The sequence below is a fragment of the Rana temporaria genome, chromosome 3, assembly GCF_905171775.1.
Source record: "Rana temporaria chromosome 3, aRanTem1.1, whole genome shotgun sequence".
Classification (NCBI taxonomy): Eukaryota; Metazoa; Chordata; class Amphibia; order Anura; family Ranidae; genus Rana; species Rana temporaria.
In genome coordinates, this window is record NC_053491.1 from 310536555 (window position 1) to 310551370 (window position 14816).

The 14816-nt window shown below is 47.9% G+C and overlaps 1 protein-coding gene across 3 annotated transcripts in view; it reads left to right on the forward strand.

Annotated features, from left to right (window-relative positions):
* Window positions 1-14816, forward strand: part of LOC120932444 (A disintegrin and metalloproteinase with thrombospondin motifs 2-like) — a 1658079-nt gene that overhangs the window by 885292 nt on the left and 757971 nt on the right. For all 3 annotated transcript variants that reach the window (XM_040344802.1, XM_040344801.1, XM_040344800.1), the window contains exon 13: window positions 14343-14476. In XM_040344802.1, the coding sequence (XP_040200736.1) occupies window positions 14343-14476 (134 nt within the window). The remainder of the gene's footprint in view (window positions 1-14342; window positions 14477-14816) is intronic.

Here is a 14816-nt window from a genome sequence, read left to right on the forward strand (position 1 = left end):
CCCATAAGATCTAGCATTGCACATGGAAGGCTTACTTTGCCTGGTGTGAGGACAGACAGTTGAGTCCTGGAGTCCATCAGTTCTTTTTTTTTGTCTCTTGGACTTTCCCAAGAGCATCTGTATCCAGATTTGGAAGGCCACCACCCAGTCCTCTGTTCACACATTCTCCAGGTTTTACCAAGCAGATATTTAGGCTTTGGCTAATGAAAACTTTGGCTGCAAGGTGCTTCTAGCTGTCTTACGAGTGTTTTTTTTTTGGGGGGTACTTAACTCTTGTTTTTTGTGGGTCTTATTCCCACAACGACCGGGCAAGGGTTGTGGGTATGAGGCCCTTGTCCCCATCAACATAGGGACATGGTTCTTTGGACCCCAAAGCATCCTCCCCATGTTAAGGGCATGTGGCCTGGTACGGTTCAGGAGGGGGGGCTCTCTCGCCCCCCCCTTTTTTTATGTGGCCTGCCAGGTTGCATGCTCGGATAAGGGTCTGGTATGGATTTATGGGGGGAACTCCACGCCATTTTTTTTTTTGCATGGGGTTCCCCTTAAAATCCATACCAGACCCCTAAGCCATTTTCTTTTAACATTTGGGGCCAGATTCACAAAGCACTTACGCCGGCGTATCTAGAGATGCGCAGCGTACTTGTAAAAATGTGCCGTGCGTATCTCTGCGCCATATTCTCAAAACGAGATACGCCTGAAAACCATTTTTTTCCGACCGACGTAAAACGATTACACCGGCGCATCTTGGGGCGCAAAATACGCTAGACGCACCATTGTTTTGCTATTCAAATATGCAAATGAGGGAATTACGGCGATCCACAAAAGTATGTTTGTGGGGCGCAGGCTACACCCTGTGCGCATCAGCTGAATGTCCGGTCTAAAGTTACACCTTATAAAAGCAGGCTTAACTTTGCACTAGACGTGTGCAGGTCAGCTAAAGCAACACCATTAGGGACGAGCTGAGCACACACACACTTGCAGGACAACAATCTGTATGCCAACATGGCTATACTAGTGACTTTAGAGGCACGCAGAAGGAGGAGGGAACGGAGGAGGAGGAGGAGGAGGGCACAGGAGAGGATATACCACACACGCCTAGATGTCTTTGGCATGCCTGCTTCTGAGGTGTATTGCACCTTCAGATTCAGCCCTGAAGCCATCATGGAATTAACCAGAACCCTGCAGGATGACATCACCAGCCCAACACACCGCTCACATGCACTGGAGCCACTGGTCAAGGTCATAGCAACACTCCATTTCCTTGCCACTCCCTCATTTCAGCGCACAAGTGGAGTGGTGGCTGGGATGGCACAATCCTCCATTAGCAGATGTGTGCACCAGGTTGTCCCTGAAATCCTCAGACGCATGGCCAACCAAATCATCAAACCCACCCAGGAGGACCTGCGGATGAAGACAATGACAGATTTCTACAGAATTGCCAGATTCCCACGCACTGTGGGGGCCATTGATATGAACACATGTGGCACTACAGTCCCCCCATGAGACAGAGAACATATACCACAGTCGGAAGCATTGGCATTCCATCAACGTACAGGTGATAGTCGATGCCCAATACCTCATATGGCACGTCCGTGCCAAACACCCAGGATCCAGCCATGACAGCTACATATACCGTCAAAGCCACATCCCAAGCAAATTTGAACAGAATGTGTATGGGGACAGCTGGCTGGTTGGTGAGTGACATGGGTGTCAGGCATGACTGCCCCCCCCCATGATGCAGACATCACAAAGGGGCACATGCATGACTAACATCCTCCTGTCTTTTCCCTTCAAGGTGACTCTGCATATGCACTTGGACCCCATCTCATGACTCCATTCCGGAACCACCAAGCCCCAGGAGAAGAAAGATACAATTAAGCACACATACGTACCCGTGGAGTGGTGGAATGCACCTTTGGCCTCCTGAAGTCCCGTTTCCGATGCCTGGATAAGTCTGGGGGTACCCTGTCGTATTCCCCAAACTTTGTGTGCCAGATCATCGGTGCATGTTGCATTCTGCACAATTTCGCCATGAGAAGGGGCCTGGAGATTGACCTACGTGATGACCTGACCCCCGAACCAGACATTCCCCCCCTAACCGAGGGTACCCCATCTTCTGAGGGAAGAGCAGCCAGGAGACGCCTCGCAGAAGGCATCTTTGCACGTTAAACCCACACATTAATCATGGCACAATGAGAATGCATGCATGCACATCACTGTGGTCCCTAGCACACACACCCCACATCGAATTGGATTAGACCAAAGTACACCGCACGGTACTAGTGAGCAGCAACGCCCCGCCAAGGCTCCAATTATGTCACTGTACATTCATACACCTTTCACACAGACCTGGGATCACTTCTCCCTGGTCCTGGGGATCCCTACTCCACCACAAATGAGGGTGACACCCCTTTTTCAGCAGGAATGTCACCCTCACATTCATACATCATTCACAAACATAAAACAAATCATAAACACAGTAAAAACAAAACCAAAAAAGCACTGAAAACAAAAATACACAAAAAATTAACAACGTCGTGACCCACGCCTGGGCCGGCCACGGCCCCTCAGGGGAGACTCATGGGGGGGGAATCAGGGGAAAGAGGAGCCTTCCCTGGGCTCGGCCCACCTGCTGGCCTGCCCTCCAAGGCCACGGCTATCCTGTTCAGGCCCACAGTGAGGGCTGCCGTATTGGCCTGGACAGCCTGGGTATTGTCCTGGACAGCCTGGGTCAGGGCATGCACCTCCTGACCCACGCCTGCTGTTGCAGTATGCAGTTCATTAAAACAGTTGATGAACGCCAAGGAGTTGCAGCTCATTTCAGTCACTGAGTCCTTAATAGAGGACATGCTGTCCTCCATCTGTGCCAAAGTCTGGGTGACCTCACCCAGATGGCGGGTCTGAAGGGCCTGGTCCCTCCGCAGATTGGCTGGCAGAAAGTCGGCCACCCCCCTGGTCTTCTGGGTGGCCTTCCTGCCTCCAGATGAGGCTTGTGGCCTGGGAGGAGGGAAGCCCCCTGGGGGGGAGCCCTGTTGGGGGAGGAGTAGGAGGGGCTACTCCTGATGGTGGCCTGACTGCCTCCAGATGAGGCTTGTGGCCTGGGGGAAGGGGAGCCCCCTGGGGGGAGCCCTGTTGGGGGAGGAGTGGGAGGGGCTACCCCTGATGGTGGCCTGACTGCTGCCAGCCCCAGGGGGAGACTCCTCCAAAAGGAGAAGTATCTCACTGGCTATGTCAACATGATCCTCTTCAAACTCCTCCCCCTCATCCTCCTCATGAGGTGAGTTGTGGCCACTCTCCTCCCCTGAGGACTCCAGCCTTGCCTGGGGAACTTCAGCAGCCTGATGTCCGGGGGTTGGTGCAGACTGGCCTGATGGCCCAGCACCCTCCTGGCCATCTGTGGATGACACAAAACATACACAGGTTGGAGGATCCACACACTTGGCACATATTACCTCCCCCCCCACACATGCTACTCGCCAGATGGAAAAAAAAAAAAAAACGTACCTGTCCTCACGGCCTCCTTGGAGTCAAAGCCAGGCAGGCCGACCACTTGCTGCCTGTTGAAGCACCGGGCCACTGCCCACTCCTCCTCAGTCAGCCTGATGGTGCAAGGTGGTCCCCCGCCAGTGCCCCTGGAATGGCCTGTAAGCTTGGCTAGCTTATCACGGACCAGGCGGCGGAGGTCATTGATCTTTTTTGAGATCCCACTGACGGTCCTCGTCTTCCCCCCCCAATGCATTGATCTCATCAGTAATGTCCTGGAGGATCTGCTTCTTCCTGGCCGGGGTGATGTCCCGGCTCTCAGGGCCGTGCAAATATCGCCCATGATGGGAAATGGTCCTAGCAAGGGTTTGCTTCTCCCGGACAGAGAAGTTTAACTTCCTCTTTTTTGGTCCCATATCACCACCAAACAGTCAGCACCAAACGGACACAAAAACAAACAGCACCAAACAGACACAAAAACAAACAGCACCAACAGACACAAAAACACACAGCAAAAAACAAACACCAAAATCAAACAGAACAAACAGACAGCTAATACAGACACCAAAAAACACACAGAAAAAACAAACTCCAAAATCAAACAGACAGCTAATACAATCTCCTATCTCACTCTCCAAAAAATCTTTGCTACAACACTCCTACACAAACCAACAAACAGCCACAGACAACAGAACAAAAGCACCTCGCTTCAGGAAGGGAAACACAGGGATGTACTTTTGCAATGGAAGGACGTTTGTCTGGGCCTATTTAAGCACAGGGCGTATCTCACTTAGTATGCTTGGCCTAGTTCCTATGTCACTGATTGCGCCGGGCCGAGTTCTGCGCATGCGCAGAGAGGCTATGAACAGAGTCAGCACCATTGCGCATGCCAGCCGGCCCTTCATTTGCATGGGGTCACGGCTCATTTAAATGAAGCACGCCCACTTCCTTCCCACTTTCAATTACCCCGCCTTACGCCTCGGAATTTATGTTACGCTGACACAAATTTGGGCGCAAATACTCTGTGGATACGGTACTTACGTCACAAAATTGAGCCGGCGTAACGTAACAGAGATGCGTTACGCCGATCTAAATATGCACCGCTCTACGTGAATCTGGCCCTTGGTGCCTGGTAATAGACTGGGGGGGAACCCATGCCGTTTTTTCAATTACTTTTATGAATTACTTTTACTTTTAATTATTTTTATGAATTACCTTACAATTCATTATAGCCGCGAGTAGTTTTAAATTACTTTTTTTCCTTTAGAAATGTCAGTTTTTGCAGGGACTGTTCTAAACATGGGAAACATATGCCTCTTAACATGCATACTATAGACACCCCCCAGGTACAACATTTGAAGGAATATTTAACTTTTATTGTTTCACTTTAAGCATTATTAAAATCACTGCTCCTGAAAAAACTTTTTTTTTTTTTTTTTCATTGATACATGTCCCCTGGGGCAGGACCCAGGTCCCCAAACACTTTTTATTACAATAACTTGCATATTAACCTTTTAAAATTACTACTTTTGAGTTTTCACATTCGTGTCCCATAGACTTTAAGGGTGTTTGCGTGTTTAAAAAATTGTTTTTTCTTCACATGGTTTGGGCGGATAAATATATTAAAGATGAATGTGCTTAGGGGCGTGGCCTGGCAAGCGATGGAGTAGGACGTGGGTGGAAGGAGCTCCTCTGGCAGATACTCCTGTATAGCATCCTGGCTGACTATTTGAGTTGGTGAAAACTCTGGAAACTAGCCTGGAATCAGAGGGAAAGGTGTGAGACATGTCCCCACCGAAAAAATCGTCTGCTGCGGCGGACAAACTGGCCAAGTACCGGCACGATGGGGGAGAGGAGCAGGCCAAAGATGGCGCCAACGAGGCCTCGGGAGAGGATCGCCACGCGGCAGAGACGGCCAAAGTCCTGGAGGCGATAGCGGTGTTGCAGGGGACGCTGACGAAAAAGATAGACGAAGTGAAAATAGACATTTCACTCATGAGGCAGGATCTATCTGCGGTCCGGGAGCGGGTGAAGGAAACGGAGGAACGCATAGGTGCAGCGGAGGACGTTCTCTATCCCATGCAGAGGGCGGCGGAGGGTGTGCAGCGCCAACTCCAACAACTACACGCGCACCAAGATGAAATGGAGAACAGACTCCGCCGCTGCAATTTGCGCTTTATTGGGATACCGGAGCGGACGGAGGGCAGAGACCCAGCTGACTATCTGGAGCAACTCCTGATCAAAATCTATGGAAGGGAGGCGTTCTCCGCCATGTTTGCGGTGGAGAGGGCGCACAGGATCCCAGCAAAACCCCCTCCTGAAGGGGCCCCTCCCCGCACGTTTATTGCTAAATTTTTGAACTTCCGTGACCGAGATAAAATAATGCGATTGTCCCGGGAAAAGGGGAACATGCGGGTGGAAAATGCGCAGATAGCGGTGTTCCCGGACTTCTCTACAGACGTACAGAAAAAAAGGTCTCAATTTCAAGATGTGAAACGTCGCCTGCGGGTGTTGCACTTAAAATATGCCATGCTGTTTCCTGCCAGATTGCGGGTGGAAGAGGATGGACGGGTGCTGTTTTTTGACACCCCGGCCGCAGCTGCTGAATGGCTGGATCGGAAGGGGAGACAGGAATAAGGCCTGCTATGGAGATACGTGAGTACTTTACATAGGGGGGGCAGGGGACAGACGGTGCGGGGCTCGGAGGGGGTCTCCCTTCCCTTTCCCCCCCCCCCCTCCTGCATACAGGCCTGCTAATAGTTCTGCATGCTGAATAATATGGGATCCCCAGAACATGACATTGCTGCTATATCCTGCCATACCCCCCTAGTGGGGTGGTCCCCTCCCTTTTTTCGTGTATCTGTGGGTCTGGAGCATGGGACCCGGGAAACTATGTGGGATAATTGCGGAAGAGGCCTGCGGAATGGCTTAGACCCCCCCCGGGGCTCCGGGGGGGGGGGGGGGTGGGGCTCCCCTTTTCAGCGATACTGGTGTGCCGCAGTGGAAAAGAGCAAGATCCTGAAGCAATTTTGTTGTAGCGGTGGGAACGGATGAGAACACAGACTTTGGTCAGCCAGAGGAGCGCACACGAAACTACAATACTGGGGATATGTTGTGTTTTCCCCGTATCGAATCCACGTGTTGCTCAGTGAACAATCGTCCCGTTAGACGAGTGTATAATGGTCTCGCCATGGTACACACAGAACCTAAGATCCGTGCCTCCAGTCAGGTTTTCCTGCTGGATGATGTGTTATTTCGTTTTTCTTTAAGGGTTCTGCTAGTTGGGGTTTGTATGCTCACACCATGTTTGGGAGGTGCTGGGCTGGGTGGGGGGAGGGGTGTTGAGAAAATATGGGACCACGGTTGGGACCCCAAACAGTTGTGGAAATGGTGTATGTATTGTGGAGTTGGGAAATGGCAATATGTATGTACAAGAACAGAAGTATTGGAAGTACAGGGATTAATGAAGAATGCACAGGTGTATAGAAATGTGGTGCTGCAGATCCGACTCCGAAAGTTTAATTTAGATTCGACATGACCTCTATTAAATTCCTAACCTGGAACGTGAGAGGACTGAGGAACAAAATTAAGCGCACGGCGGCCCTAACGTATCTTAAAGCGCAAAAGGCGAATGTCATGGCATTGACTGAGACGCATGTTACCGGCCATTTACAGTCCGCATTGAAGCGCCCTTGGATTGGATGGGCATATCATAGCACCCATTCCAGTTTCTCCAGGGGAGTATCACTGCTGGTGTCGAAGGCCACCCCTTTTGAATTGTATACGCTGGAGTCGGATCAGCAGGGGAAATATCTATTTTTACATGCACGCATTGGGGGAGTGTCTGTGTTATTGATAGCCTGCTATATCCCTCCTCCATATAGCTCGGAGGTCGTCACTCAGGGACTGGCATTTATGGCTAAATACCCGACGATACCGGCAATATGGATGGGAGATTTTAACATGGTCATGGATCCCAGCCTGGATAGACCGGCAATGCCGGGGGGACCCATCGGGACCCCTGGTTTGTCCAGACTGGGTCGCCTGATGGCAGAATTTGCCTTGGTAGATGTGTGGAGACATAGGAATCCTACAGTCAGGGCCTTTACATGCCATTCAGCCAGTCACGATACAATGTCCCGCATTGACTATGTTCTAGTATCAACTGCATTACTGCCTAAGGTGGGGGGGGCTGGATTCGCACCTAGGGCCATGTCAGACCACTCGCCATGCTGGGTACAGTTATCTCTGTTAGATAGGGCTCCTGTGAGGGGGTGGAGGCTTCATCCCTTCTGGCTGACGGCTCTAACTGACCATGCCAAGATCGAACAAGAACTCCAGTTTATACTCCCTGAGGGACAGGGGTACACGGATATCAATTCTCGGTGGGATACATTCAAAGCTCAGGTGTGCAGGGTGTTGGACACGAAAATACGCAGACTTAAACAGTCCACCAAAATAGTTGTAAATAGTGCGGAAGAAGCGCTGCAGGACCTTGAGGCAACATTTAACACTCAGCCCACAATAGAGAATCTGACCAAGCTGAGAATGCAGACTAGGATGGTCACACAGCTACATCTGGAGAAGGCCAAGCAGCGCATATTTTTTAGCAAGACGCGAGTGTATGAACATGGGGAAAAGGCGGGGAAGATGTTGGCATACCTGGCACACTTGGAGGACAGGCCGCCAGTGGTGGTTTCACTGATAGAGCCGGACGGCTCGGTAGTCACGGATCCTCCAGTGGTGGCAGACAGGTTTAGAAACTTCTATGAGGACTTATATAGATCCCAAAGTAGACATACGCAACAGGAGGTTCAGGCATATCTTCACACACTACAGTTTTCCCGGCTGAGCAGAGAGCAGGTGCAGATGTTGGAAGCCCCGATCACTACTCAGGACATAGCCACGGCAATATCGCAACTGGCCAAGTCTAAAGCTCCTGGCCTAGATGGCCTCCCGCTAGAGTTTTACTCCACGTATTCAGAGACGTTGGTCCCCAGGCTGAGGGCGCTATACCTCTCTATATTTGATGAGGGACATCTCCCCCCCTCTATGCGAGAAGCTCAGATTATTGTACTTCCTAAGCCGGGCAAGGACCCTCAATACCCTGAATCGTATAGACCAATATCCCTGCTTCCAGTGGACATCAAAATTTTAGCTAAGGTTCTGTCGACTAGGCTGAACTCCGTGATCCTTTCGCTGATCCATGGAGATCAAACAGGGTTTATGCCAGGGAAAAACACCGCCATGAACATCAGGAGGTTATTTATGAACATACAAGCACAGCATGATAACGTGGGGACTCGGGTGGTAGTTGCTTTAGACACAGCTAAGGCCTTTGATTCTGTCGAATGGTTGTATTTGTGGGAATGCCTGGACTGCTACGGCTTTGGCCCACGGTTTATTAAATGGGTACAGCTATTGTATCAGTCCCCCAAGGCTAGAGTGTTCGTGAATGGGTGGCTATCGGAACAGATCTCCCTGGAAAGAGGCACGAGGCAGGGATGCCCCCTGTCGCCATTGTTATATGCATTGGCGGCAGAGCCGTTGGCAATAGCCATTAGAATGAACTCAGAGGTAGTGGGCCTTAGGAGGGGAGACACATGGGAAAAGATTGGTTTATATGCCGACGACACCATACTGTATCTGGAGGATCAGGGCCCCTCATTGCGGGCAGCCTTAAACATCATAGAGGAGGTGGGGAAATATTCCGGCCTGCGGATTAATTGGGAGAAGTCCAAAATCCTTCCACTGGATCAGTTCCCCCCCCCAGCAGTGTCACAAGCATTACCATTACAGAGGGTGGCGGAGGTTAAATACTTAGGGGTAAGGGTCACGAGGAACCTCAGAGACTATGTCCCTATGAATGTGGAACCTCTATTTGCAGTGATTAAATCTAGAACGCAGGCGTGGGCGAAGCTACCCCTGGGAGTGATGGGAAGAATAAACCTAATTAAAATGATCCTATTGCCCAAAATTCTATACATGGTATGGCATGCTCCCCTTTACATACCCTTGAAGATTTTCAAACAGTTTGAGGCTATTTTAAATTCATTTGTGTGGGGCTCAGGTAGGCACAAGCTGGCATGGCGTATACTCCAAAATCCGAACACGGAGGGGGGGTGCTCTCTTCCGGACATACAAGATTATTATATAGCATCGCAACTGTCTCACATCTACTATTTTAATACGTCTGAATCGCAGAGGTATAGATCGCTAGTTTGTAATAAGCCGGATAGCCCTTTCCACACTCCAGTGCAGGCAATCTTTAGGAGGGGGATGGGAGGATGCAAGACCCCTAGATTCGGGGCGGAAATGCTGTCACACCACCAAAAAGTGTGGGACGTTGGCCTTAAAAAACAAGGCAGGAGCCACATACACTCACACACCCCGTTATGGAAAAATAATTCCCTGCCCGAGCTAGATACGGTGCCCGATCCGGGGATATGGGCATCGTATGGGATATTATTCCTGTCCCAGGTCATGTCAGCAACGGGCCCGAAGCCATATACCAGACTTAGGGAGGAGTTTTCCCTCCCACCACAGCTCCACTTCAGATATTTGCAACTCAGGCATGCCCTCAGAGCCCAGATGGGCACGGACGTTATAGAGGTGAGCGCCCCACAAGTGCTGGATGTGATATTTGGGAAGGAGTCGGCTAAACTCACTTCCAATTGTTATTATGTCATTAGGAGACGCAGGACCAGCAGGATAGCGCAGGTAGCCAAACAAAAATGGGAGAGGGAGCTGGGCCCCATAGATAGCATTGAGTGGGATGAAATACTGGAGGGGGTTAAGGCTACATCCCCCAAACTATCAGACAGGTTAACCCAATTGTATATAATACACCAGGCATACATTACACCGCAGAGAATGGCTAAATTTCAAACCACGAGAAGCCCTGGGTGCCCTATGTGTGCAGCTGAAGAGGGCTCGTTCTATCACATGTTATGGCACTGCCCGGATATACAGGCTTACTGGTTGCAGGTGACACAATTCCTTCATGATAATATGGGAACCCCAGTGGGCATGGACCCAAAGTTGTGTTTGCTGGGACTGCTGCCCGATGTGGATATAGAAAAATATCAAGCAATCTTTCTGTGTGAAACGTTATTTATGGCTAGAAAGACAGTAGCGAAAGTATGGATGCAACCAGTGGCACCGACACTGAGGGACTGGAAGAGGGAGGTAAATGCTATTCTCCCATACAGGAAAATGATCTATAAACATAGAGGGAGACCACAAAAATTCTCCAATGTATGGGACAGGTGGCTGGAAGATGGAGAAACGTGTACTGTCTGAGAGTGGAGGGGCAGACCCTCGGTGAGAGCCAGAGGGGGGGTTAACAGGGTGGGAGTCATATGGGACCTAATAAGGGGTAATGTCGATCAAAATGTCTTGGTTTATGCTATACATGGTCGGGGATGTGCTTATTTTGGTTTACTTATGCCAGGGGATACACCTGCGGAAGGGAAAGTAGTAGCTATAAATACAAGTAACTGTTTTTGCCATGGACTGTATGGGGAATGTTGACCCATTGTTACAATTGTCTGTACGCCATTTTTCTACATTTTAATAAACTTGGATTTATTGGAAAAAAAAAAAAAGATGAATGTGCTTCCGAAAATTTTATATCTAATACAGGCTTTACCAATCAAGATCCCACAAAGTTTTTTAAGAGAACTAAGATCAAGATTCTTGAAATTTATTTGGGTAGGGAAACCAGCAAGGATAAGTAGGACTATGCTGTCACTCCCTAAGGGGGAAGGAGGGATTCCCAGATTTGATAAAATACCAGGAAGCAGCTCATCTAACCAAAGTTGTGGAGTGGTGTGGGCGGAATAAAAAACCCTGGATAAGAATGGATCAAGCGACGGTAGAGGTTCCACTAGAAGGAGTGGCATGGACCCCAGATAGTGAAATAACAACAGAGGTAAAGAAACATCCATTAGTCGGAGCCACTATACGGATTATTAAAAAGATTTTTGAAAAAACTATGATGTCCAAATACCCAAGCCCACTGACACCGATTTTAGGTACTAAGGCTTTTCAAGTAGGAATGATAGACTCAAGGTTCAATGCCCTGCCACAGAGGGGTATAAGTAGAATCATACACTTCTCAAAAGATAACCGTTTAATGACAAGGAGATGAGATTGAAAGAGAAGGTATGCCGGATTTAGACTTCCTGAGGCAGCTACAACTAGAAGCATTCCTTCGAACAAAGGCAGATATCTATACAGTAGTGAGATCCCCGTCTAAATGTGAGCAGATATGCCTAGATGGGAACTTAATAAAACATTATTTGTCTTATTTTTACGCAACGTTAATTAAGCTAGACAGACCACAAGAATTTACGTTTTTACAAGCATGGGAGAGAGATCTCAGACTAATATTTACTCAAGAACAAAAAGATAGGATCCTACGATTTACTCATAAGGCATCAGTAGCAAGTAAATACGAGGAGGGAGAATATAAAATATTTACGAGATGGTATAGAACACCAACAGTACTACACCGAATATATCCAGAGACATCAGATATCTGTTGGAGATGTCTCGAAGCGGAAGGGACATTAGTGCACATCTGGTGGGAATGTAGAAAAATACAGGAATTTTGGAAAATGGTAACGGAAACAATTAACACAATAACAGGAATTAATTTAATGGATAGACCATCGGCGGTCTTATTACTAGATATCCCACTGTCAATGGAAAAATACAAAAACTCGTTAATAAGACACCTTATCATAGCTGCGAGAACGTGCATTCCCGCTATGTGGAAACAGGAGACTCCTCCATCGAGAGCACAATGGCTCGCAAAAGTAGCAGAGATTCAATAAATGGAGAATCTAACAATGGCATTGAAAGATCTGGATGAGAGATACCAGTCGACGTGGGCTCCTTATGTGAGGTATAGAGAGGGATGGGGGGGGGGGGAATGGCCAACACAAACCCTTTTTTTTTTTCTGGGTGGGGGGGAAAGGGGAGGGGGGTACAGAGGGTAATAAGATAGAGAGGAAAATGGAAAGTATTGCGAAACTAGGATAAAGGTGGGAGGAGGGAGGGGGGATGATGAGGTTTGTATCCATCGTTCTCTCAACTCTTTGATAATAGTTGAATTAAGTAGAAGAGATGAAATGTAATATCCTGTAACGTAACTCTTGAAATAAATAAATAATTAAAAAAAAAACGTTTTGCTTTTTCGCATGTTCTGCTGCGAATTGAACTGGGAGTGTTCAGCTCATCCCTAGTTATAAAGCATCATCAATTTATGCAGCTTTTTACATACCTATATTGTACATTCATATAATTTCCTGCCCTTTAAATATAATTTTTTTTTTTTTTGGAGATTCATACTTTCCTAGGTGGATGCAGCGTCAAACCGCTGCATCTGCCCCCCTGCCACCTCTTCACATTGTGGTGGACAGATTGGACTCTTTTGACACTTTTATGGGACCATTGACATTTATCGATCAAAAATAGCTACTGGCAGGGAAGGGGGTAAACACTAGGGGGCGATCAATGGGAAAAGTGTTGCCTAGGGAGGTGTTTCTAACTGTGGGGGAGTGTAGTGAATGGAGGAGGAGACAGATCACTCCTAATCACTAGGAACAGCATGTATGTCTAGTGTACGCTAACTGTCTGTTTACATTGACAAATCCCCATTCTGTCTCTCTCAGGAACACCCGCGCATCCCCTAAGTGGTCTTAAAGTGACCAAAGTACAATGATGGTGATTTGCCAAGGAGAGCCAACCTGCCACAGTACAACTGCAGCAGCTGGTCCTTAACTGGCTTAACTTCTCCACAACTCTGTCCCTGACCTGTCTGGTGTGTTCCTTGGCCTTCATGATGCTATTTGTTCACTAAGGTTCTCTAACAAACCTTTTGAGGGCTTCACAGAACAGCTGTATTTATACTGAGATTAAATTACACACAGGTGGACTCTATTTACTAATTAGGTGACTTCTCTTAAAGGGGTTGTAAAGGAATTATTTTTTTCCCTAAATAGCTTCCTTTACCTTAGTGCAGTCCTCCTTCACTTAACTCATCCTTCGATTTTGCTTTTAAATGTCATTATTTCTTCTGAGAAATGCTCACTTCCTGTTCTTCTGTCTGTAACTACACACCGTAATGCAAGTCTTTTTCCTTGGTGTGGAAAAAGACTCTTGAGGGGGGAGGGGGCAAGCAGGCAAGTCAGGACACTCTCTACTTTGCAGATAGAGCTGTGTGTTAGTGGGCGTCCTGACTTGCCTACTCGCTCCCTCCCCCCTTAAGAGGCTTTCTCCACACCAGGAAGAAAGCCTCGCATTACGGTGTGTAGTTACAGACAGAAGAACAGAAAGTGAGTATTTCTCAGAAGAAATAAGGACATTTAAAAGCAAAATCGAAGGATGAGGTTAGTGAAGGAGGACTGCACTAAGGTAAAGGAAGCTATTTAGGGGGGAGGGGGGGGATTCCTTTACAACCCCTTTAAGAAATTGGTTCCATTGGATTTTAGTTTGTTGTGTCGGGGGAAAAGGGGGCTGAATTAAAATGCACGCCACACTTTTCAGATTTGTATTTGTAAAAATAAAATGAAAACCATTTATTATGTTCCTTCCACTTCACAATTATGTGCCATTTTGTGTTGGTCTATCACATAAAATCCAAATAAATTGCATTTAAGTTTTTGGTTGTAACATGACAAAATGTGGTAAAATTCCAAGGGTTATGAATATTTTTTCAAGGCACGGTATGAAGCTGAAAATAAAACTAATGTAGGGAGATTTGTTTCAACTCTGTGTATCATCTGAGACTATTCAATTCACTGGGTATAGTAGAGGGTTTACATCCACTTTAAGTCTGTTTTGTCTTTCAGAAAAAGAAAGATGTCATCTTTACTGCCAGTCTAAGGAATCTGGAGATGTAGTATACATGAAACGACTAGCACATGATGGAACACAATGTTCATACAAAGATTCACACAATATTTGTGTTCGAGGTGATTGCCTGGTGAGTATTAAAGTGATTTTATTTTTATTTCTATTGTATTAAAATAATAAATGTTATACATGTCAATACATGTCATGGTTTTGCACAGAGCAGCCCTGATCCTCTTCTTCAGGGGTCCCGCCACTGCCTCCGCTCCTGGCTCCTCCCCCTCAGAAAGCACCCCATAGAAAGCAGCTTTCCAATCCTGAGCTGCCTTGTCTATTTCTATAGACAAAGATCGCACAGCTCGGCTCTGCCCCTGCTCCCTTTTTACAGAATTTCATTGACAGCAATTGGTGCCCACTGCTACCAATCTCCCCTTTGAGGAGAGAAGAGTGGAGAGAGCTGCTGCTCTCGGGCA